Source organism: Cynocephalus volans, chromosome 8, assembly GCF_027409185.1.
Source record: "Cynocephalus volans isolate mCynVol1 chromosome 8, mCynVol1.pri, whole genome shotgun sequence".
NCBI classification, from domain to species: Eukaryota; Metazoa; Chordata; class Mammalia; order Dermoptera; family Cynocephalidae; genus Cynocephalus; species Cynocephalus volans.
This window is the reverse complement of record NC_084467.1, coordinates 37,647,277-37,673,703: the sequence shown is the minus strand read 5'-3', so window position 1 is coordinate 37,673,703 and position 26,427 is coordinate 37,647,277. Positions and strand designations below refer to the sequence as shown.

The 26,427-nt window shown below is 39.4% G+C and overlaps 1 protein-coding gene across 7 annotated transcripts in view; it reads right to left on the bottom strand.

Annotated features, from left to right (window-relative positions):
- MAST2 (microtubule associated serine/threonine kinase 2) overlaps positions 1 to 26,427 on the bottom strand; it is a 218,887-nt gene that overhangs the window by 23,055 nt on the left and 169,405 nt on the right. For all 7 annotated transcript variants that reach the window (XM_063105590.1, XM_063105591.1, XM_063105592.1 and 4 more), the window contains 4 exons: positions 8,658 to 8,733; positions 5,516 to 5,536; positions 3,541 to 3,619; positions 940 to 1,094 (listed from right to left, as the gene is read on the bottom strand). In XM_063105590.1, the coding sequence (XP_062961660.1) occupies positions 940 to 1,094; positions 3,541 to 3,619; positions 5,516 to 5,536; positions 8,658 to 8,733 (331 nt within the window). The remainder of the gene's footprint in view (positions 1 to 939; positions 1,095 to 3,540; positions 3,620 to 5,515; positions 5,537 to 8,657; positions 8,734 to 26,427) is intronic.

Below are 26,427 nucleotides of genomic sequence, written 5' to 3'. Positions count from 1 at the left end.
TTTTGGACTTGGGAGTTTTTCAGATTTTGGAATATTTACAGATACTTTCTGGTCGAACATCCCTACTCTGAAAATCCAAAATCTGAAATGCTCCAAAGTCCAAAACTTTTTGAGCACCCACATGATGTTCAAAGAAAATGCTCATTGGAGGATTATGGATTTTCAGATTAGGGATACTAAATCTGTACTTCCTAGGGACCCTGGAAAGCTGGGCTCAGTCATTAAAGCCATGCTCATTTGAATCTCTATCCTCTTGGTCAACCTAGAATTTTGGCACAGATTTACCAGCTAATGCCAAAGAGAATGGATGATTAATTGAAGGAATTTACAGATAAATCATCTAAGGTTTGTTTGGTTTGAGGAAGGCGGACCCAGGTGATTCAGGCAATAGATTCAGATGGGCATTTAATTCTGCTTTTGAAATGGATTTCTTCCCCAAGTCAGCTACCTGTGTCTTTAACAGCAAAGTTTTTGGCTAGCCTAGCTTACACACCCTGTGCCTACAGGTTCTGCAACCAGGTAACCATCAGAATTGATGATACTATTACTCTCCTTTTACTGAATAGAGTCTAAAGTACTTTAAAAGCAAAAAAGAGAGGGACCACTTGACAGGATCATCAGGTACTCCTTGGAGTGACGTATTGGCCTTCACTGGACTTCACTCACTCAAGCTGGCCAGTGTGCTATGCCAGGGGTTGGAAAACTATAGCTTACAGACCAAATGTGGTCTACTGCCTTTTTTGTAAATAAAGTTGATATACTATCTGTGGGTGCTTTCACACTACAACAGAGTTAAGTAGTTGTGACAGAGATTTATGGCCTGCAAAGCCTAAAATATTTACTACCTTGGCTCTTTATGGAATAAAGGTGCTGATGCCTGTGCTATGCAGACTGGCTGAGATCCACAGGTACTGGGGCAGTAGGCAGGGAGACCCTCACCTGAGGCTGCGGGAGCGGGGCCGCATGGCTGGGGACTGCCGTCCCTCCTCATCTGGTACACTCTCTGTGCTGAAATGCTTTGTCAAAAAGTGCAGCTCATCAGCTGTAGGCTGAAAGGGTAACTGATGCAGCTTTTCCTGTGAGGAGCACGATGACTAGAGGGGAAAACATTAAGAAACAGCATTAAAGACATGTCCAAGGGAAGTCTAGGAATGAAGAAGGACTGAAAATGGTCAGGAGCTTCCCAGTCAATGTAAACTCAAAGCAGGTCTTCTTTCTCTTGCTCCCTTTAGCTTTGATTGTGCATGATCTTGTTCATCTCTCACTCTTTAGAGCCCACAGCCCTGAGGAAGCCAAAATACTAGAGTCCTTCAAGAGTCACGCAGGGAGTTGGACCCAGACCTTCATGAAGTATGAGAACTCCCTAATGACCTAGAAGCCTCTTGAGGTGGTAGAAAGCAGATTCTTCTGCATGGACCCTTTGCCTTTAATGAAGCTTCTGGCTAGTTGGAATGCTAAATAATTAAGAAATTATGCTTCCTGGCTCAGGAAATGTTCTAGGTATGCCCAGCTGTGAATGAAATCTCCTTAAGTTTTCCTTTCCACAACCTTGAGAGAGTCACCCCTGGGATGACTGAGCTATGTTTCCTTTTGGCTGTTATCCAGAGGAGAACTGGCTTTGTGGAGGCTGTGATGGGTGTGCCCAGACTCCAGGGACGCCGGCAGGCAGAGAAAATCTAGCAGAGAAGACAATTACTTTTAGATCTGGAACCCAAAGATTAGACTTGACCTGAAAACAATCATGAATTCTACACATGGCTCGATGATTAGGGATTCTTGACAAGTGCCCATTGCCAGCCAGAATAGGCCACCTGAGGGAGCATGCCAGTGCTACACAGGACTCCCACAGACACAGCTATTGCCAAGGCAACACAGTCAGCACCAGGATCGGGGAATTCACTTTGTACCTGACAAGACTGGAGAAGAGAGCAGGCAAGTTGAACACTGTCGGACCAATTTCTAGTTACAAACTGATCAAGGATCTGGGGTTTAAATAGCAAATCCATTTATAGTCAAAGCTGCAGCACCACACTAAGAACTCTGTTGCCACAGGGTCAATACCATGTAAGAACTCAGTATTTTTTGGCGAACAGTGCAAGCTTCTCTCATGGAATGTTATATAATACATGAAGCTGTAAACAGCTAGTGGGAGGTCTCCACAGGGCTGTCTTAGCTGCATTTAAAAAAAATTTTTATTGAAACAATTGTTCACACATATCTATGGAGTGCAGTGCTGAATATACATACTTGTGTGCAATATGTGATGCTCAAATCAGGATAATTAGTATATTCAACATTACATAATGTAATCGTTTTTTGTGGCCCTTTACCAATTTCTTATTAACCCCTCTCTCTCCCTATCCCTGTCTTGGCCACATTTTATAAATGATTTTTATAAATGATTTGGATCGAAGCTGCAAAAGGAATTCTCACCCAGCTGCAGCTAACATGAAGCTGGTGTGGTAAATGTAAATTATGGTGGGCAAAACTGGTATACTGGTATTTTAAAGTATCCCAGTAAGCTGGAGCAATAAGTTGAATCTATTAAAACTTACTGAACAGGAATACACACACACACACACACACACACACATATTTATATTTATATATATTTATATTTGTATATATTTATATATATATAAATCAACCCAATGAGATCTTTGGGTTGATTTAAGAGTAATATCTAGGTCAACAGAGGAAATGATACTCCTTTTCTCTGCTTGGAATTCATGCATATAGACAAACTGAGCATAGAAGACCTGAAGAATGCTAGAAGAAATGGGGATAGGGTCCTAAGGTCTATGGCCTATTTCTGTATAGCCTGCATAGTCTAAAACACTATTTGGCCTTTTGCAGAAAAAAATTGCCAACTGTCATTCTAGGTTTTAAAAAAAAGTTGCTCAATGAGGAGGGCTCACTTTAGGGTCAATTGTGCATAGTAACAATTAGGACATCTGTTGTGTTTTAGTCCAAAACTTCTCTAAAAGAAATATAAGTAAAAAGTTTCAGAGACGGGACAGCCTTTTACTGATACACATTGAACTTGGATATCAAATTAACAATCATTCTTCCCTTTTTTTTTTTTTGAAAGGAAAAAGTTAAAAAAAAAAAAAAAAAAAAGAGGGGAGGGTCTACCAGGTCTTTGGGGAGGGTCTACCAGGTCTTTGGGACATGCTCCCAGTTACAGTTCTAGAAACAAGGTTAGGGGGAGTAGGGGAACTGTGCTTGGTAGCCCCTATGCCTGGCCTCATTGTCAGAGCAAAGGTCCATCCTCAAGCCGTCCTCTGACTCCATAAGGAATAAATGACAATCAGAGAGGGTACTGTTCCATACTTTCCAAAGGCATTTATAGATCTGACGATGGCTTTTAAGGGTCACTAGCCCTCTGGCCCACTCAGTCTCATCCCCAAGGAACCTTTTTGAGTTTGCGTTTGGAGAAAAAATTGAGAACCATTTTGCAAGACTGGACAGGTAGTAATAACCTGTAGGGAAGTACCTTCTCAGGGTGAAGGACATATGGCCACAGATTTGGCTACTTACCGAGACGGTAGAGCTAGGAGTGTTGGTTCCATAACCTGAAGAAGGCAAAGAGGCCAAAGACCAGCGCCGTCCATCAGTCCTATGCAAGAAAAGAATGTTAGGTAGTTTCTACAGGACCCCATTCTGATCCCAGGACCTGCCTGTCTGTCTGTCCATCAGCATTTTTTGGGCAGTTGATTCACTGGTGGGCTCCTCATTGTGTCAAGGCAGTGCTGCTCAGGCCAGTACATGCTTTACACCTCTCTCCTACATGCTTTACACCTCTCTCCTACAAGAGGCCTATTGTGTATTTTCACTGCAGAGACAGATGTCTCTGACTATAAAGGAGTCCATAATTTTGAATAAGAACATCTGCTATACAACACTGTGGTTCTGGAATAAATCTTTTTACACTCTTGACTTATTCACTTCCAGAGAAGCAATGACAGAGGATTCCAGCTAAAGGCATCATCACAAAGACAGAACTGCCACTGAAAAGCAGCTGTTTCCTTTTTTGAAGGCACCATGCAGAGGGCTCTCTGTTCTTTCCCAGGCCACTGGGTTCACAACCAGGAAGAAGTGGGCCACTGGGCTGGCCAGTTAGCCCAGCTGGTTAAAGAGTGGTGTTATACACACACACACACACACACAAACACACACAGAAACAGACAGAGAGAGAGAGAAATGGACTACCACCTGGGTCCAAACTAAACATCAATAAATGGTAAATAGTTACAGGCTGCCTAGGATCCACTATGGCCCATAAAACTAGTTTTTGAGTATGTCTGCCAAAGAGTGACACACCCTTGGCTGTATATGAGACTTCAGGGCAGGCTTCCTGCTGTTCTCAAAAGGAAGCTCCCCAAAACTCCTATCACAAAGAACTACAGTTAACTGCTTTACGTAGAGGAGAAAGACCAAACAGGTATGTTTTGAAGCTTTTACAACATGGACATGTGATTCTTTGTCTGGACTGCATAAAGTAATCTTTCTTGTGGTGCTTGAGGGTACAGCCTGATCTATTTAAAATTATATAAAAACTTCTTTGCTACTACTTACAGAACCTTAGAACATTAGCAATGGAGGATCTTTAGAAATTAGGTTCATGTTATAATGTACAGAGCAAACACTAAGACCCAGAGATCTGAGTGATTTGTTCAAGGCCTCGGCGTATGAAAGGGGCAGGAAGCAGGGAAGGGGGATGGGGAGAGAAAGAAGCAAAAAGAGGAAAAAATCTTGCTCAGTCTTCTCCTTTTGAAGTCCCCCCCCCCGCCACCCCAACTTTTCCTACTATGAGACAGAGCCGAGAGTTCCATGCCACATGCACGTGACGCAAACTCCATGCCACCCAGGCAGCCAGCACATGCAAATTATGACTCTGCTGGAACCTAGTCTCTGAGGCAAAGAAATGTCCAAGAAGATGCTCAGACATGATGTTCTCTCTGACCTCTTTTGCTGGGTGCCGGGAGCTCTACACAATAAAGCAAGTCAATCCCAGGAAAACAGAGCTCGGCAAAGATAAGAGAAGTATAACTCAGGGACAGATTTCCTGAACCCCTGTCAAATAAACTTTTCACATGTGATTTTTCCTCTTTTTGAAATGGAAATCAACTCTATGGCAGCCTTTTCTCTGTATACTAAGAATAGTGGCCACCACAGTCAGAAAGAAATGCCGCCACAGGATGCCTCTATTTCCTCTGGTCACCTCACTGGGCAACTGAGGAAAAGTTGTGGGAATGAGGATGACTTGTCCCTAGGCTCAGAAGCTTGGAACTATTTAGCAATTCTTCCAAGCATACGAGCTCTGAGCCTTGGTTCCAGCAGGTAGAAGGGGATCCCTTAGAGTCTCTTTGCTGGATATGAAAGGCCCCATGTTCATACCCACAATCAGAGAAGAATCATTACTACCAATTCTCACCCAGCACAAGATCACAAACCATACTGACTGGCCATGCATAGCAGTTTCCCAGCCCCTCTCCCCATCACCCGCTATTACCTGTCTGCTCTGTGGCCATGGCTGTAGTGAAAAGACATACATTATAGTGAGAACGAAAAGGACTGATGGGTCCTTCCCTAGTGTTTCATTAAATCTGTCTTTTGTATGATATTTCAAACGGATGTGATCCTGTAAGGATCCAGCCCAACCTCAGTAACCTAGAGACAAACGATTCCTGATACCATCTGGCAGAGCTGAAGCACTCTTCCCTCCCCTTAACCAATAACTAGCCATTTTTCTTACTATGTTCTGTAAGAGGACAGCCCAGAGTTCCATGTTCCATGCACACGACTCCCACCCAGCACAGATCTGTTTGGGTCTCAGTGGTAATACCAGGCTCGAAAAGCCCCTAGTTTGTCTTACTCGTGAAGCTCAGAGAATGGAGCAGACACAGGGGCACCAATGGAACATGCTGTCTCCTCTGCCTGGAATGATCTACACACCTGTGTCCTCATACCCAACATGGCAATAGCTTTTCATCCTTCAGAGTGGCCTCACGTGACCTCCCAGTGAAGATCCTCCAGCCCCATTCCTTTCCTATTCTTTCATGCTGCATCATGTTCTTTCCCTTCATGGTGCTTATCACAGTGTATAAAACCATGTATTTGTTTGTCTGCTTGTTCATTTATTGTCTCTCTCTCCCCAACTCATCTGATCAAGATGCACTGATTGAGTTGCTTACCAGAAGACACAGCTTTCAACAAATTAAGGTATCTCTATTAACTGGTTGAGGTGAGACAGAAAACACGCAAATAAGAAAATATCAGGTATTGATGGGCCCGCTCGTGGCTCACTCAGGAGAGTGTGGTGCTGATAACACTAAGGCCACAGGTTCAGATCCCATATAGGGATGGCCAGTTCGCTCACTGGCTGAGCGTGGTGCTGACAACACCAAGTCAAGGGTTAAGATCCCCTTACCGGTCATCTTTAAAAAAAAAAAAAGAAAGAAAGAAAATATCAGGTATTGAAAAGTACTCATTTGAGAAATAAAACTGGATGATTTGATAGAAAATAATAAGGGGGCCCCTTTAGATTGTGTGTTTAGGGAAGGCCTCTCTGAGGAGGTGACATTTCAGATGAGACACAAATGACAGGAATAAGTTAGCTAAGCGAAGATCTGAGGGAACAACATTCCTTGCAAAGGGAACAACCAGTACACAGACTCTACTAGACTATAAGTGTGAAGGTTGGTTCTAGATGTCAACTTGGTTAGATGAAGGAAGGAATGCTGAGAAACCTGGTAAAGCTATCTTTTTAGGTGTGACCATAAGGGTATTTCCAGTAGAGATTAGTATGAGAGTCTGAGTGGCCTGGGTGGGAAAGACCCACCCTCAATCTGAGTGGGAACCATCCAATCCACAGGGGGTCGAAGAGAACAACACAGAGGAAAAAGGTGAATCTCTCAATCCACTGGAGCTAGGATACACTTTTCTCTCCTGTCCATGGACATCAGAGCTCAAGACTCTTCAGCTTTTGTGTTCCAGGACTTACACCAAGGACACCATCAGCTTCCCTGGTTTTGAGGCTCTTGGACTTGGACTGAGCCACGCTACCGGCATCCATTTTATGGATGGCCTATCGTGGGACTTTTCTTCACAGTCGTGTGAGCTAATTCCCCTAATAAACCCCTCTCATATAATTATAACATATCCTATTGATTCTGTCTCTCTGGAGAACCCTGACTAATACAATAAGTGTCAAGAAAGTAGAGGCTATGACTATTCTGTTACCACTATATAACTAAGTACCCAGCATAGTACCTGGCTCATAGTTGGTGCTCAGTGAATATTTACTGAATGAATGAGAAATGACTCAATGCCACTTATGGGGATCTGGTCACATGTCCTGCTGTCCCAGCTCTTACTTAATCTGAGGTTATAGTTCATACACAGTCCAGGCAAGGAGTCTGGAATAAGTGTCTTTCCAGCTGCGCTGGAAAAGCAAATGCATCAATCTGATATATTCTTATACTGTAAGTGATCCTACCAGGATCCTTGATTAACTAATTGGACATTACAAAGAGTAGAAGAGATGAGTCCATGGGACAAACCTGTATGAGATTTGTTTTGAATAAAGCAATTGGGTTAGGAGGGGCACCCAATTCAGCCATCGAACTTCTCCTAACATGATCTTTTCAGCTATGCAGAATTCTGGAGAGAAAGGGGATGGATTTCTTCTGGATAGTGAATTAATGTTGGTTCCAGAAATCTGTTCTTTTTCTATTATATCTTTCAAAAAGTAGTCAAGTATTAAAACTGCTCTGGCCTGGAGGTATATTACATTCTCTATCCATTAAGGGTTCCAAATCTGGAGGCATAATTTTTCTGAAGGTCCTATTACCAGAGATTAACTCTAATCTAGAAAACTTTTTAAAATAAAAAATAAGATTAAAAAAACATGAACTCTGCCAACAAAGAATCTTAGAAAAGTTCTGAAAAGAACTCATCTGTGTATGGAGCCTTAGTGTGTGGTATGGATGGACTTATCTCAGTCAGTTTAGTTTTCTCCAGATGCCAAGTGATAACCAGGCCATGGGCAGTGCTGTCAGGGTTGCTACCATGGGCCAGATATAGGTTTATATCCCTCTCAGAGAAAAGACGTGGGAAGAGGACTATAAGCATGGCTCTGTATGCACCAAATCTTTTTAAATTCATGGAAGGATAAGTGAAAATCCTGTAGTCTCCCCCAACTCAAATCCAAAGAGAGAAGCACATAAGGTCCCTTCCTTCCCTTCTAACTAGCTGAGTTAGAAAAACAAGAGTAAAACTTTTAGTACTCCTAGGAGGAGAGCCCATTTTTTCATCGATCACCCTAGGATAGCTCTCAATTGAGAGTATAATGCTTCAGAACATACCCTCAGGACACCAGGGACTTGTGCTTGGGATTATAAAAATAAATCCAGTTCTAATATCTATTCACCCATTCAAACATTCAAAGGCAAGTACATAGGATACTTAGAAAGCAAAACTTGTACAAAATGAGTACAATCTGGGATAAGAAAGCAGGAAGGGAGTTTTGATGGCTGGTAGCCTATGGTAATACACTTAAAAAATAGTGACTTAAAAGAGGAATATGACATTCAACTAACATTCATGCAAGTGCCACTTGTGTTGGTTACAGAAAAGGTTTTCTATCAACTTACCTACGGGCAGGAACAAAGGAAAAATGAGCAGGTGCATTTGGAGAGAAATTCCGGGGGCTGTCCAAAGGACTGTTACCTGTGGGTGGGGAAAGAAAAAGAAACCCTTAAGAGGTTTACTTCTGAGGAGGGCTGACATGACCTTTACGCAAGAAATCTTCCCTTAGCAACAGCACTTAATGTGCATTGTTATTTTCTCAAGCCCACTATCAGTTTAATGATTCTTCGTAAAAAGTTTGGCAGCCCAGAGGCTTTCTCCCTTGTTCTCAAGTTGCCTGTAATAATCCATGTCTCTCAGACATCCATTCAAGATCTAGCAGCATCTTGCCTATTTCCTGCCCTCCCAGGAACAGGCTCCAGTCTATCTCGTCAAGTTAACACAACTTTCTAAAAGCTTAAAGAGCTCATTCAGTGCAGGTGATTACAGCCAAATGCTTAAACATTTCTCAAAGGGTAAGAGGAGTGTAGCCCAAAAGTCTCATGTACATATATCTCTGCACACTGCATCCAAGGGGCTAAACCAAAAACGTGTGTGTTTTAAGGGGAAACAGAGATTCTTAGGTAGGGACTCAGGATAGCAGTGTTCCTTAAAACAGTCCATACTGTAGGCCCCCACATCTGTAAAGCATGCCCAACCTCCTCAAGGTATAGGATTACTACCATCTCTTTCTTAGTTTTCATGTGTCCTGTGGAACTTGCTAATTTAAAGCTCAGAAGCTTTGAACACAACAGTGTGTTTACATTTGTATCAGACACAACAGTTCTTAAGCCTAAGCCTGCTATATTTCTTTGGTCTATCTTCCAGCTAGGGGCAGGTACTAGGAGCCCCTAGTTGGTAGAAGTTATCAATGTGTCTCTACCAAAAGGCCAGGTCAAAATAGGCACCATACTCTATGATGCGCTGATACCCCCTTGACCTCTGCCCACCTCCTGCTTCCACGCTCACCTCTGTGAACCAACATTGGCTATGAGGAATTGAAGCTATCCAGGGTCCTGGTAGTTCAATGTGCCTTGGCATTCTCTTGGACAGTTTGCTTTCTGCTAGGATATGGATGTTCCAAAGTGCCACAAAACTGCCCTGTTGTTTCCCATTATCTCTATACAACAGGGCCTGGATAGCACTTGTGTTTCTGTATCAAACTAGTAAAAACCAGCTTCTTAATCAGTGCCCCTACCACCCTATGCAGCACCTCCGTATCAATTATATAAAGGCATTCTCTTTGGTTGAACTAATGAGGCATTTTCAGCTTCCTCACCCTCAGGGCACAAAATGCACAACCTTATCAGTGGATCTGCTCTCAACCTACTGCAACCTCTGGGGTTTCCACGCTCTGTGTCCTGGGCTGTCTCTTAGGACCTGTCCCCATGTCCTGGCTCGCACAGGTTACCAGCGTGCAAGAGAAGTGATCTTGAGCAGCTGCTTCCTTAGCCTGGACTTAATAAGGATCAGGCCTCTTCAGAATATCAAGGCCTTTTTTTTTTCTTTTCATTCTATTCTTTTTAGATAGTGTCATCTCAAAGATTAACAAGTACCCACAGTTTGATCCTTGGCATGTAAAGCTAGATACCCTTTAGTAGTCTGCCAAACTACCCAGCCTCAAGGAGATCCCTGGACATGAACGTCCTACAAACAATAACTGGCCTTCCAAGGAACAGACCTGGTGCTGGTTACAGGGTAAAATACAGAGAGGTACAAAGAATCTCCCAGGCACTCACAGTAAAGCTAGGAATACACAAAACACACATACAAGTATGTCAGAAATAACTAACACCAAGAGGGGAAAAAGCGGCAAAAGAATACAGGCGTACATTGAAGATATTGCAAGTTCAGTTCCAGAGCACCGATATAAAGTAAACATCACAAAAAAGCAAGTCACACAAATTTTGGGGTTTCCCAGCACATATAAAAGTTATATTTATACTATACTATAGAATATTAATTCTGCAATAGCACTATGTCTTTTAAAAAATGTACATACCTTAATTAAAAAATACTTTATTGCTAAAAAAATGCTAATGATTACCTACGCCTTTAGCAAGTCATAATCTTTTTGCTGGTAGAGAGTTTTGCCTTGATGTTGATGGCTGCTGACTGATCAACGTGGTGGTTGCTGAAGGCTGGGGTGGCTTTAGCATCCTGACTTCAGAGGGAAAAGGCACTGAAAGCTTCACATTTGGGATCCTCCCAGACCTCGCCTATCCATCTCTTCTTTTGGTTGGTCCTGATTTATATCATTTTTGCTATAATAAAACTGCAATGTTGAGTACAGTGCTTTCTGAGCTCTGTCCATCTTTATAGTGAATTAAACCTGAGTAGGTAGGGAAAAACCTCAAATTTGTATCCAGTTGGTCAGAAGTATGGAGGTCTGGGAACCCCCAGGCTTATGGCTGCTGTCTGAAATGAGGGCAGTTTTGTGGAGGACTGTGTCATTAACTTGTAAAGTTTGGCCTAATTTTTGGAAATGAGTGTCAGAAGTCACTGTATCAGCAAAAATATTTTTAAAAAACAAAGGTGACCAAGACCTTTTTGGAAAAAAAAGCTAAATGAAATCCTCAACAGCAGACCACACCACAAGAAATGGTTTTAAAATGTCCTTTAGGCAGAAGGAAAATGATATCAGGTGGAAATTTGGATCTTCACAAAAGAATGAAGAGCACTGGAAAAGTTCACTACATAAGAAAATATATAAGATATTTTTCTTATTTTAATCTCTCCAAAAAGTAATAAACATTTAAACAAAAATAATAAGGTAGTGTGGAATTTATAACATATATAAGAATTAAAAATTTGAAAACTATAACATAAAGGTTGGGAGAAGAGAGATTGAAGATTCTTATACTGTATGTGAAGTGGTATAAAATTACTTAAAGGGAAACAGTAATAAGTTAAAGATATATACCACAAGTGCTAATGAAACCACTAAAAAAGCAAAGAGTTACAACCCATAAGCCAATAAATGTTATAAAACAAATCATAAAAATACCCAATTAACTCCAAATAAAGCAGAAAAAGAGCACTGGGGAAGAAAAAACAGATCGCAGAATTAGAAAACAAATAGGAAGATGGCAGATTAAAACCAAACCACACCAACAACCACATTGAATGAAAATAGTCTAAACACCCCAGTTAAAAGGTTGAGATCGTCAGATTAGATAAAAAAGACACTATTTTTAAAAACTGAATCGATAATTAATAATCTTTCAAAAAAGAAAGCACCAGTTACAGATGCTTCACTCATAAATTCTACCAAACCCTTGAAAAAGAAATGATACCAATTCTCTACAATCTCTTCCAACAGAAGCAGAAAAAACACTTCTTAACTCATTCTGTGAGGCCAGTATTACCCTAATACCAAAACCAGATAAAGATATTACAAGAAAGGAAAACTATAGACCAATATCTCTTATGAACATAGATAAAAAAATTCTCAACAAGATACTACAAATATCAAATCTAACAATGTAGAAAAAAATTATATATTATGACCCAGTGGCAAGGCTAGTTCAACATTTGAAAATCAATTAATATAATCCACCACATCAACAGACTAAAGAAGAAAAATCATGTGATCCTATAGGTGATATAGAAAAAGCACTTGACAAAATCTAACACCCATTAAAAACTTTTTTGAAAAAAACCCCAGCAAACTAGGAACAGAGGACAACTTCTTCAGCTTGAGCAAGACATCTACAGAAGACATACTAACACCATGCTTAATGGTTAGAAACTGGATGCTTTTCCTTTAAGATTAGGAACAAGACAAGGATGCCCTCTCTCATTACTGTTATTTGATATCATATTGGAAGTTCTAACTAGTGCAATAAGAAAACAAAAGGTAAATAGATTGGGATGGAGGAAATAAAACTATATTCAGAGATAATTGGAGTATCTATGTAAAACATTCTAAAGAATCAACAAACAAAAAACACTCCTGAAACTAATAAGCAATTATAGCAAGGTTGCTAATATACAAAAAGACAACTGCTTCTTTATGCCAGCAATGAAAAATTGAAATTTGAAATTAAAAACACAATACCATTCACATTAACACAAAAAATGAAATGCTTATGAAAAAATCTAACAAAATATGTTCAAAAACTATATGCTAGGAATTATAAAACTGATGAAAGAAATCAAAGATCTAAGTAAACGAAGAGATACTGCATGTTCATAGACTGGAAGATTCCATATTACTAAAATGGTAACTCTTCCCAACTTTATCTACAGATTAAGTATAATCCCAATCAAAATCCTAGCAAGCTGGTTTGTGAATATCGACCAACTTAAGTTTGTATGCAAAGGCAACAACAAAACCAGTATAGCCAACACAATACTGAAGAAGAATAAAACTGGAAGACTGATATAACCCAACTTTAAGACTCAGTAGAAAGCTACAATGATCAAGAGAGCATGGTGTTGGTGGACGAACAGATACATAAATCAGTGAAACAGAATAGAGAACCCAGAAACAGACCCAGACAAATATAGTCAACTGATATATTACAAAGGAACAGCCAATTTAAAGGAGAATAATCTTGTCAAAGAATGGTGTTGGAACAACTGGACGTTTATATGCAAAAAAAAAAAAAAAATGAATTGACACAATCTTTCACAAAAATTAACTCAAAATGGATCATGTAAATAATCCTAATGTAAGATTTACCTAAATATAAAACACAAAATTTATATATAAAACTTCTAGAAGATACCATAAGAGAAAAATCTAGGTAACCTTGGATTTGGTGATTAACATTTAGATTTGAAACCAAAAGCAAAGCCCATGAAATAAAAAAATTGGTAAGCTGTACTGCATTAAAATTAAGACTTTTGCTCTGAAAAAGATGCTGTTAAGAGAATGAAAAAGACAAGCCATGGACTGAAAGAAAATATTTGTAAAAAACACCTGATAAAAAATTTATATCCAAAACGTACAAAAAACTTTTAAATCAACAATAAGAAAACAAACAACCCAATGAAAAAATGGACAAAATAGCTGAACCTCACCCAAAGAAGATATACAAATAGCAAGCAAGTATATGAAAAGGTGCTCAACATCATGAAAACCACAATGAGATAACCATACACACCTATGAGAATGGCTAAAAAACTGATAATACCTCCTACTGCTGGGGAGGACTGAGAACAAAGACAATTCTTGTCATTGTTGTTAGGAATACAAAATGGTACGGTCATTTTGGAAGACAGTTTGGCAGTTTCTTACAAAGCTAAACGTAGTCTTACCGTACAACACAGCTATTGCACTAATTACTCAATTGAGTTGAAAACATTTGTCTTTACAAAAACCTAAACAGGAATGTGGATAGCAGCTTTATTCATAACTGCCCCAAACTGGAAGCAACCAAGATGTCCTTCAATAGATGAATGGATAAACATACAGTGGTACATCCGTACAATGGCATATTACTTGGTGATTTAAAAAAAAGCTATCAAACCTATAGAAAGACAGGGAGGAACCTTGACTGCATACTGCTGAGTGAAAAAAGCCCATCTGAAAAGGCTACATATTATGTGATTCCAACCATATGATATTCTGGGGCTGGCTGGTTAGCTCAGTTAGACCGTAGTACTGATAAACCAAGTCCAGGGTTCAATCTCTGTTGGCCAGCTACCAAAAAGAAAAAAAAAAAAAGGCATTCTGGAAAAGGCAAAACTATAAAGAGAGTAAACTATGAGTGACTGTCAGCAGGGAGGGGGAGAATGAGGGACAAATAGATTAAGCACCGGGCACTTGTAGGGTGACGAAACTATTCTGTATGAAATGGTAATGGTGAATATATGACATTACTCATTTGTCAAAACCTATAGAACTTTACATCATAAAGAGTGATGTATGTGAATTTTAAACAAATCATTTATGAGGTCGACGGATCTCAGAGCAGAATGTAGACTGTGACAAAAGAATCTAATTGTATTACAAATATGAGAAACAACTTCACTGAGGTGGGTGGAGGGAAAAGTGCTAACCTAAGAAACTGGAAATAAATGGAATCTGTAAGACCAAAGGCCAAAGTAACTACACGTAAGTACTGAACTCATGTCTACAAAGTTGTTTCCCATGCAGCTATGGGTTAACAATTCAGATACTGGTATACATGTATACCGGAATTGAATAATTATGTGGATGGTGGGAGCCAGGCTTTTTATTGTTAGAGAGAAAATTTATAGATCAGCAAAGGTAAGAAGCTAGAATGATCCATATGATAATAGATTAGGGTTGGAGACATCAGGAAGAACTCACATTTAATATAAATACACATGGTTACATACAGCATTATTTATAGATATGGGTATATTCACAACTTAGTATACATGCTAATTTTATATTTCTTTGATCTGTCAGCTAAAAGAAAGGGCACTTCAGTAGCAATAAGCATACCTAGCACCCAGATCTTGGTTTCTCATACTATTCTCCAAAATAAGTATCTAGGGCTCCCTGGAGAAATGGCTGATTCTAGGACTGGGCCAGAAAATATACAAGATGAGCATGGAGCATCTGATAATGCCAGAAGCAAAGAAGTGATAAAACAACAGCAACAAAACAAAGCCAAAAAACACTGCACTCGTGCTTGCTTCGGCAGCACATATACCAAAAAACACTGCACTGATGGGGGTATATCAAAGGGGAACAGGAGCCAACTGAAGTCCCAATGGCTGAAGCTGAAACAATTTGAGCAAAAAAATAAATAAAATATTAAAGTACTATAATCCAAACTAGAAAATAAATATCCATTAGTCCATACTTACATAAATGATTGAATAAATTAATAAATGGGGAGGAAGATCAGTAAAAATATAGAACACTTGAACAACACTGCCAACTTGACCTAACTGTCAACAACAGCAGAACATACATTCTTTTCACATGAATATGGAACATTTACTAAGAAAGAGCATATTCTGGGCTATAAAACAAGACTCAATAAATTTAAAAGGATTCAAGCCATTTAAAGTATGTTTTCCAGCTGGCCAGTTAGCTCACTTGGTAGAGTGTGGTACTGATAACACCAAGGTCAAGGGTTCAGATCATCAGCCACACCCCCTTCCCCCCAAAAAGTTTTCTAACCACAGTGAAATTGAATTAGAAATCAGTTAACAGGAAGAACTTTGCAAAATCCCCAAATATTTGGAAACTAAACAACACACTTCTGAATAATTTGTGGTTCAAAAAAAAAGTATTTTGAACTACGTAAAAATAACATAACATATCAGAAACCGCTAAAGATGTTCTTAGAGGGAAAATTATATCACTACATACCTACATTAGAAAAGAAGGAATGAATTCAATGACCTCAGCTTCTACCTTAAGAAATTAGAAAAAGAAGAGTAAATAAAACCCAGAAGAAAGGAAACCATAAAGGTCACAGCAGAAATGAATTAATTTTTAAAAACCCAAAAAACAGAAAAAAAAAGAAAATTAACAAAACCATACACAGGCTTTTGAGATCAATAAAATTAAAACCACAGACAAACTGATCAGGAAAAAAAAAGAAGACAATTCACTAATAACAGGGATGAGAAAGGTGACACTCATATGGATTCTACAGATAACAGAAAAATGATAAGGCAATATTATGAACAATATTATTAACTTTATGTTAATTAATTTGACAACTTAGATAAACTGAAAAATTCCTTGAAAGATACAAGCTACCGAAGCCCACTCAGGAAGAAACAGATAACCTGATAGTCCCATATCTATTAAAGAAATTAAATTTAAAATTTAAAATCTTCCCACATAAAAAATTAATTAAAAAAAAAAAGAAGAAGAAAGAACCTTCCCACAAAGAAAACTCCAGGCTCAGATGGGATCATTGGAAAATTCTGCCAAACATTTAAAGAAAAAAATAATAACAATTCTACACAGTTCTTCCAGAAAATTGAGGAGGAAGAAATACTTCCCTATACATACTACGAGGTCAGCATTACCCTGACACCAAAACCAGACAGAGACTTTATAAGAAAACTATAGACTAATATCCTCTGTGAACACAGATGCATACACTCTTAAACTGTCAACAAATTAAATACAACAATGCGTAAAAAGGTTAATACATCATGACCAAGTAGTGTCTATCCCAGGAAAACAAGTGGGTTTAAAAATCTGGAAATCATTCAATATAAACTCATTATATTAATAGGCTAATAAAGAAAAAACCCACAATCATCTCATTAGACACAGAAAAAGCATCTGACAAAAAACTAACAACCATTTTTGATAAAATCTTTCAGCAAACTAGGAACAGAAAGACATTCTTAAATTGATAAAGGGTATAGGGCCGGCCCGTGGCTCACTCGAGAGAGTGCAGTGCTGATAACACCAAGGCCACGGGTTCGGATCCCTATATAGGGATGGGCAGTTAGCTCACTTGGGAGAACGTGGTGCTGACAACACCAAGCCAAGGGTTAAGATCCCCTTACTGGTCATCTTAAAAAAATAAAATAAAATAAAATAAAATAAATTGATAAAGGGTATCTATGACAAACCTATAGCTAACACTATAGTTAACAGTAAAGACAAAGTGCTCTAAGATCAGGAAAAAGGCAAGGATGCTCGAAATTGTACTGGAGGATCCAGCCCATGAATAAGGCCCGCTGTCTTTATTCATAGACAACAGAATCTATAATAAAGCTGCTAGAATAGGAGAGTTAGCAAGGCTGCAGGATACAAGATAAATATACAAAAATCAATTATATTCATATATACTAGCAATAATTGGAAATTGAAAATAATACCACTTACAACTACAAAAAAATATGGAACACTTGAGGATAAATCTGACAAAAGATGTATAAGCACTACACAAAACACTGTTGAGAGAAATTAAAGGTAACCTAAATAAATGAATAAACTATGTTCATGGGTCAGAAGATTCAATATTAGTAAGAAGTCAATTCTCTCATAATTGATCTATAGATTCAGCATAGTCCCAATCAAAATCCTGGCTGCCTTTTTGATAGTCTGATTTTAAAATTCATATGGAAATGCAAAGGACAAAAAGCAAGACAAAAAAAGAGTACATACTATATAATTTCATCGAGATAAAATGATACAAAATTCAAAATAATTTATAAGTGACAAAAAGTAGATCAGTGCTTACGTGGAGATGGGAGGAGTTTACGAAAGGACATGAGGAAACTTTTGGAGATGATATATTCACTATTTTGATTGCAGTGACAGTTTCAGGGACTTGTATACATTATGTGAAAAGTTATCAAATTGTATCCTTTGAATATTGTATGACCATTATACCTCAATAAAATCTGTTTAAAAATAAATATAAATAGAAGTAAAACAAATATTTTATTTTATCCACAGTATAAAATTTTTTACTTTTTTGAGAGTGCTATGTGATTGAAGATGGCTCATATTTTAGAGATCTTAGGTTTAAATCTCTTCGTGGTTTGGTTTTAGGTTTAGATTTTGTGACTCAGTTTTATTATAGATAAAAAATATACCTCACAAACACATTGTAACTCCCAATGTAAGAAGTGCATTGTTAGCTTTATTTATTAGATCATGATACTTGTTTTTAATTCCATCTAAAGGATGATAAATTTCTGTCTTCTGTGATATCACACAGTTTTTCTTGGAAACTAATGGAGAGGTATTACAGTTTTATATTTTTAAAAAATAGGTTCAAAATTGATTGAAACTTTGATTTGGAAGATTAGAAATATTCTATTTCCAATGTCTTAAGTGGCTTATTTACTAGTTATGATAGGTCGCATAATTTGTCAACAAAATCACAAATAGATGATAACGTTTCCAAATATTTTCAATATGTTTTCTTTCCATGGCACAAATTTCTTTCAAAACATAGCTAGTTTTTTACTCAATGTTAAAATGTCACATCCACCTGAAAAGACACACTAAGGATCTTTGCTCCGTGCCCCCCTGCCCCAAAATAGGCAGTACACTACTAACAATCACTTGTTAGCACAAAAAAGGTCAAAAAATTTCAAACACTTGACATTTTGTAAAGGAAAACTCCATTATATCATTTAGTGTGGCCACTCTTAAGTAATTTGGCACAAGATGAATTTATGATACAATCTGATACATGGAGCTAATAAGGGAACCAGTGTCAATCAATACCTTACATACTAGTAAAGCCTAATTTAATTTTTATTTTTTATGATAAGAAGATAAATAGAAGTTTTCATATTACCCCCTACATTCAAATGGATCATCTTTAGAGAACCACTTTGGAAAATGTTGCTTGAAATGTTCTAAACAATAGAACAACAGGCACAAAGTAATATTTACTAGAAAGTGTTAAGCTCCAAACTTTAGAATGAACTGAGTAGAGAGAAAAAAGGAGTTGGGGAGTTTCTTCAATAAGCAAATGAAAAGTGATTAGGGGTGGTTCGTGGAGGATCCTAAGATGGCGGTGGCTGCGGCGGTTGGCGCAGAGTAGCTGAGGTGGAAAAGGCGGCCACTGGGCCTTAGGCAGTGGGGAAACTTGTGGACCTTCCTCTTGCCGTCTCTTAAGGGAGGACTGCTACTGGTGGCTGGTCGTGGGGGCTGACCGCCACTTTGCCCTTGGCAGGAGAGGCTGCCTCATTTACAGGGAACAGCTTTGAAGTATGGAGCAGGAAAAGAACTGTTTCTTAGCTGCAAAAGTGAGTCTCTAAACAGGGAACACGGTGCCGGGGCTGCTGTTGATGGAGCCAGGATCCCGGAGGCTGGGGCCGCGCTGAAGGCGGCCAGCTGCCCTATTCAGGATTTGAGGTTTCAGGCCGGCATAAAAGAAGATTCCTGGGAGTGCCCGAGCCGTGCTGCGGGACCGACTGAGCAGCCCGAGGCGGCAGCGGCCGAGAACGGGGACGGCGACAAAGCAGAGGCAGAGAGGGAGCCGCCAGACCCGGCACAGCCCTGTGAGTGACCCCCGGCCCGGCCCTGCTAGGGGGTCAGACGCCCACCTGGCTTCCGCCTGCCCCACCGGGCCACACACCGCCCCCGGGGCTGCCTCCATTTTCTCAGTTGGTGGCAGCTCTGGCCTGGCTCGGCCAAGCCTGTCCTCCTCACCTGGCTGGGCTCCTCACTGAGCCTTCCCACTTGCTTGGCCCGTTGCGGGGCTTCACGAGGCCTGTGGGCTGGCCTCCTCTCCCAATCCCTCCGCGGCTCTCTGGCAGGGCTGGTGGCATGGGGCGTCCCCGGCCAGCGTTGGGAGGGCAAGGAAGTACCGGCTGGGCCAACTGTCACTCCACCACACCCTGGGCTCTGGCCCCGGTAAACTTCCTGTTACTGGGAGGCAGATACCATCTCTGTGGCCACCAGTTCGGAAAAATGCCTAACCGATTTCTGGTTAGGAATAGTGTGGTTAGAGAGTTCCCAAGTTCGCTTGAACCTGCAGGAGAGCTGACTGCGGGTGGGCACTGGAGTCGGTCCGCGCCAGGGGGGTTCAAAGGTGAATCGTGTGTTGTGGGCTGCTCCCCGAGGAGCTCACGCTCTGGTGTGGGAGATAAGACAAGTACACAAATAATCGCGATACCAGGAGGAAGGTGATAAGTCCCGAGAAAGATCTACACAGTGCTACAAAGGCACCCAGAGCGACCGGTCGTCTGCGCCTAGCAGAAACCTGGTTGACTTCCTGGGTGAGGCGGTGCCGAGCAGGGTCTTGAAGGCCCAGCTGATAGACGAGGGTTGCAGAAGACACGTCCCAGCCCAGCCCAGTGCGCACAGAGCGGGGAGACGTCCGGATAGGGAGGTGGAGACTCGACAGAAACCACACACCCTGTGGGGTCGCCACTGCACGATCCAACAGACCAGGCCAGAGCGCACAGAACAGGGAGAAGTCCTGCAAGGGAAGTAGAAGCTCAGCAGAGACCACACACCTTGCGGTACCGCCCCGTGATCCAGTAGCCCAGCAGAGTCCAAGCTGACCAGAAAGGTGGCTCCCCAGAGAGGCCCAAGACCCAAGGCAACCACACACACAAGGCACTAGAGGCCAATTGAGCAGCCACGGAGGTAGCCATACCAAATTGGCAACCACAGCAACATCTTAGTTAGTCAATAGTCTCAAACCGGTTGACTGTGAAACTCCCTGCCACAATGAATAAACATCAAAAAAAAGATACCAGAAATACAAAAAATCCAGAAAGTACACCACCAAAAGTTAATAAATCTCAACCTCTAGACCCTATTGAACAAGAAGCCCTTGAAATGACTGACAAAGAATTTCGAGTGATAATTCTAAGGAAACTGAATGAGATACAAGAAAACTCAGCTAGACATCATGATGAAATGAGGAAAAGTATACAGGACCTGAAAGAGGAAATGTACAAGGACATCAATGTCCTGAAAAAAAATGTAGCAGAACTTGCTGAAATGAAGAAGTTATTCAGCGAAATAAAAAACACAATGGAGAGTTTAACCAGCAGGCTTGTCGAAGTTGAAGAGAGAACCTCTGAACTTGAAGATGGGCTGTTTGAAATAACACAAGCAGACAAAAAGAAAGAAAAAAGAATCAAAGACATTGAAGAAAATCTGAGAGAGATATCAGACAACCTTAAGCACTCAAATATCCGAGTCATGGGTATTCCAGAAGGGGAGGAAAAAGGAGATTGCATTGAAAACATATTCAACAAAACAGTGGCAGAAAACTTCCCAGGTATAGGAAAAATCACAGATCTTCAGATCCAGGAAGCTCAACGATCTCCAAATGTATTCAACCCAAAAAGGCCTTCTCCAAGACATGTTATAGTCAAACTGGCAAAACTCAGAGACAAAGAGAGAATCTTAAAAGCTGCAAGAGAGAAGCATCAAATCACCTATAAGGGAGCCCCAATCAGACTCACATCAGACTTTTCATCACAAACCCTAAAAGCTAGAAAGGAATGGGATGATATGTTCAAAATACTAAAAGACAAAGATTGCCAGCCGAGAATATTCTACCCTGCAAGGCTATCCTTCCGAAATGAAGGGCAAATAGTATATTTCTCAGACAAACAAAAACTGTGGGAGTTCACTACCACACGACCACCCTTACAAGAAATCCTCAAGGGAGTACTGGGTTTGGTTCCTGAAAAATAGCTACCACTGCCATAAAAAACCAAGAAAAATCAAAACCCACTAGTATAATAAAAATGGCATTCATGAAGAGAAAACAAACAAACAAAAACGCTATCTACAACCTAAGGAACCAATAAACACAGACACCAAATAGTAAATCAGAAAGCAAGGAACAAAAGACACCTAAAACAACCAAACAACCAGTAAAATGCTAGGAATAAATCAACACCTTTCAATATCAACTCTTAATGTAAAAGGCTTAAATTCCCCAATCAAAAGACACAGACTGGCTGACTGGATCAAAAAGGAGGACCCAACTATATGCTGCCTACACGAGACCCACTTCACCCATAAAGATTCACATAGATTAAGAGTGAAAGGATGGAAAAACATTTACCATGCAAACAGAAAAGAAAAACGAGCTGGAGCAGCTATTCTTATATCTGACAAAATAGACTTTAAACTAAAAACCATAAAAAGAGACAATGAGGGACACTACTTAATGATAAAAGGACTGATGCATCAAGAAGACATAACAATCATAAATATGTACGCACCCAATGTTGGAGCAGCCAGGTTTATAAAACAAACTCTATTAGACCTAAAGAAGGAAATAGACACTGATACCATAATAGCAGGGGACCTGAACACCCCACTGTCAATATTAGACAGATCATCTAGGCAAAGAATCAGCAGAGAAACACAAGATCTAAACAATAGTCTAGACCAATTGGAATTGGCCGATACCTACAGAACATTCCATCCAACAACCTCAGAATATTCATTCTTCTCATCAGCACATGGATCATTCTCCAGGATAGATCACATATTAGGTCACAAATCAAGTCTCAATAAATTAAAAAACATTGGAATTATCCCATGTATTTTCTCAGACCACAATGGATTAAAACTAGAAATTAATAACAAACGAAACTCTGGAAACTATACAAACACATGGAAATTAAACAGCATTCTACTTAATGACATATGGGTCCAAGAAGAAATCAAGCAGGAAATCAAAAAATTTCTTGAAACTAATGAAAACAATGATACATCATACCAAAACCTGTGGGATACTGCAAAAGCAGTATTAAGGGGGAAATTTATTGCATTAAATGCTCACCTCAGAAGAATGGAAAGATGGCAAGTGAACAACCTAACACTTCACCTTAAAGAACTAGAGAAACAAGAACAATCCAAACCTAAAGTTAGCAGACAGAAAGAAATCATTAAGATCAGAGCAGAACTGAATGAAATTGAAACCCAAAAAACAATACAAAAGATCAATGAATCAAAAAGTTGGTTTTTTGAAAAGATAAATAAAATTGACAAACCATTAGCATGGCTAACAAAAAAAGAAGAGAGAAGACTCAAATAACAAAAATTAGAAATGAAAAAGGTGATATTACAACTGATTCATCTGAAATACAAGGAATCATTCAAGACTACTATAAACAACTACACGCCAACAAATTTGAAAATCTGGAGGAAATGGATAAATTTCTGGACACACACAAGCTCCCAAAACTGAGCCATGAAGACGTAGAAAATTTGAACAGACCAATAACAACAAAGGAGATTGAAGCTGTTATCAGAAGACTCCCAACAAAGAAAAGCCCAGGACCAGATGGATTCACAGCAGAATTTTACCAAACATTCAGAGGAATTGATACCGATTCTTTACAAACTATTCCAAAAGATTGAAACAGACGCAAATCTCCCAAACTCATTCTATGAAGCAAACATCATCCTGATACCAAAACCAGGTAAAGATATAACCAAAAAAGAAAACTACAGGCCAATATCCTTGATGAATATAGATGCAAAAATCCTCACTAAAATACTAGCAAACAGAATACAGCAACACATATGTAAAATTATTCACCACGATCAAGTGGGATTCATCCCAGGGATGCAAGGTTGGTTCAACATACGCAAATCAATAAATGTGATACACCATATTAATAAAGTCAAACACAAGGACCATATGATCATCTCTATAGATGCTGAAAAAGCATTTGATAAAATTCAGCACTTTTTCATGACAAAGACCCTCTATAAGTTAGGTATAGAGGGAAAGTATCTCAACATAATTAAAGCCATATATGACAAACCCACTGCCAATATCATCCTGAATGGGGAAAAGCTGAAAGCTTTCCCTTTAAGAACAGGAACTAGACAAGGATGCCCACTCTCACCACTCCTATTCAACATAGTGTTGGAAGTACTAGCCAGAGCAATCAGAGAAGAGAAGGAAATAAAGGGCATCCAGATTGGAAAAGATGAAGTCAAACTGTCCCTCTTTGCAGATGACATGATCCTATATATCAAACAGCCTAAAACCTCTACAAAAAAACTCTTGGAATTGATAAATGATTTCAGCACAGTAGCAGGATACAAAATCAACACACAAAAATCAGTAGCATTTCTTTTCGCCAAGAGTGAACATGCAGAACGAGAAATCAAGAAAGCCTGCCCATTTACAATAGCCACCCAAAAAATAAAATACTTAGGAATCGAGTTAACCAAGGATGTGAAAAATCTCTATAATGAGAACTACAAACCACTGCTGAGAGAAATTAGAGAGGATACAAGAAGATGGAAAGATAGCCCATGCTCTTGCCTTGGAAGAATCAACATAGTGAAAATGTCCATACTACCCAAAGTGATATACAAATTCAATGCAATCCCCATTAAAACTCCAAAGACATTTTTCTCAGAAATGGAAAGAACTATCCAGACATTTATATGGAATAATAAAAGACCACGCATAGCCAAAGCAATGCTCAGCAAAAAAAATAAAGCTGGAGGCATAACACTACCTGACTTTAAGCTATACTACAAAGCTATAATAACCAAAACAGTATGGTACTGGCATAAAAACAGACACACTGATCAATGGAATAGAATAGAGAATCCAGAAATCAACCCACACACTTACTGCCATCTGATCTTTGACAAAGGCACCAAGCCTATTCACTGGGGAAGGGACTGCCTCTTCAGCAAATGGTGCTGGGATAACTGGATATCCATATGCAGGAGAATGAAACTAGACCCATACCTCTCACCGTATACTAAAATCAACTCAAAATGGATTAAGGATTTAAATATACACCCTGAAACAATAAAACTTCTTAAAGAAAACATAGGAGAGACACTTCAGGAAATAGGACTGGACACAGACTTCATGAATATGACCCCAAAAGCACGGGCAACCAAAGGAAAAATAAACAAATGGGATTGTATCAAACTAAAAAGCTTCTGCACAGCAAAAGAAACAATTAACAGAGTTAAAAGACAACCAACAGAGTGGGAGAAAATATTTGCAAAATATACATCTGACAAAGGATTAATATCCAGAATATATAAGGAACTCAAACAACTTTACAAGAAGAAAACAAGCAACCCAATTAAAAAATGGGCAAAAGAGCTAAGTAGGCATTTCTCTAAGGAAGATATACAAATGGCCAACAGACATATGAAAAAATGCTCCACATCACTCAGCATCCGGGAAATGCAAATCAAAACCACACTGAGATACCATCTAACCCCAGTTAGGATGGCTAAAATCCAAAAGACTCTGAACGATAAATGCTGGCGAGGTTGTGGAGAAAAAGGAACACTCATACATTGTTGGTGGGACTGCAAAATGGTGCAGCCTCTATGGAAAATGGTATGGAGGTTCCTCAAACAATTGCAGATAGATCTACCATACGACCCAGGTATCCCACTGCTGGGAATATACCCAGAGGAATGGAAATCATCAAGTCGAAGGCATACCTGTTCCCCAATGTTCATCGCAGCCCTCTTTACAATAGCCAAGAGTTGGAACCAGCCCAAATGTCCATCATCGGATGAGTGGATACGGAAAATGTGGTACATCTACACAATGGAATATTACTCAGCTATAGAAACGAATGAAATACTGCCATTTGCAACAACATGGATGGACCTTGAGAGAATTATATTAAGTGAAACGAGTCAGGCACAGAAAGAGAAATACCACATGTTCTCACTTATTGGTGGGAGCTAAAAATTAATATATAAACTCACACACACACACACACACACACACACACACACACACACACTCAAAAAAAACCTGCGGGGGAGGGGGGAGAAGATATAACAACCACAATTACTTGAAGTTGATATGACAAGCAAACAGAGGGGACAGTGGGGGGGGCGGAGGTTTTGGTGAGGGACAACAATAATCAGCCACAATGTATATCGACAAAATAAAATTTAAAAAATTTTAAAAAATTTTAAAAAATTAAAAATTTTTTAAAAATTAAAAAAAATAAAGACAAAAAAAAAAAAAAAAAAAAAAAAGAAAGCAAAGTGATTAGGGCCTCCATAAGGCCTTGATAATAAAATCATAGCATGTTCAGAGTCAAGTTTATAACAGCTTCTATATCAAAGACTTTTTCTGTGTCTGAAATTGAATCCTTGATGATGTCCTCCTGAACTATAAGCACCATGTTGTATATCTTTATTCCAGTGTCAATAAATACTTATAAATTTAAGGTTCATACACTTGTTCATTAGAATTTTTTAGAGCTGATCCACAATTCAACATTTTATATACCAAATATGGCCATCATAAGAGAAAAGAAATGGCTTCCAAGTCATGGAGTTGTTGCCAGGTCATAGCCAAAACCAGAACACTATGTATGTGATGGATATCTTTGTCAAAAAGCATCTGTAGCGCAAAGGGAAATAATGATGGATTCCCA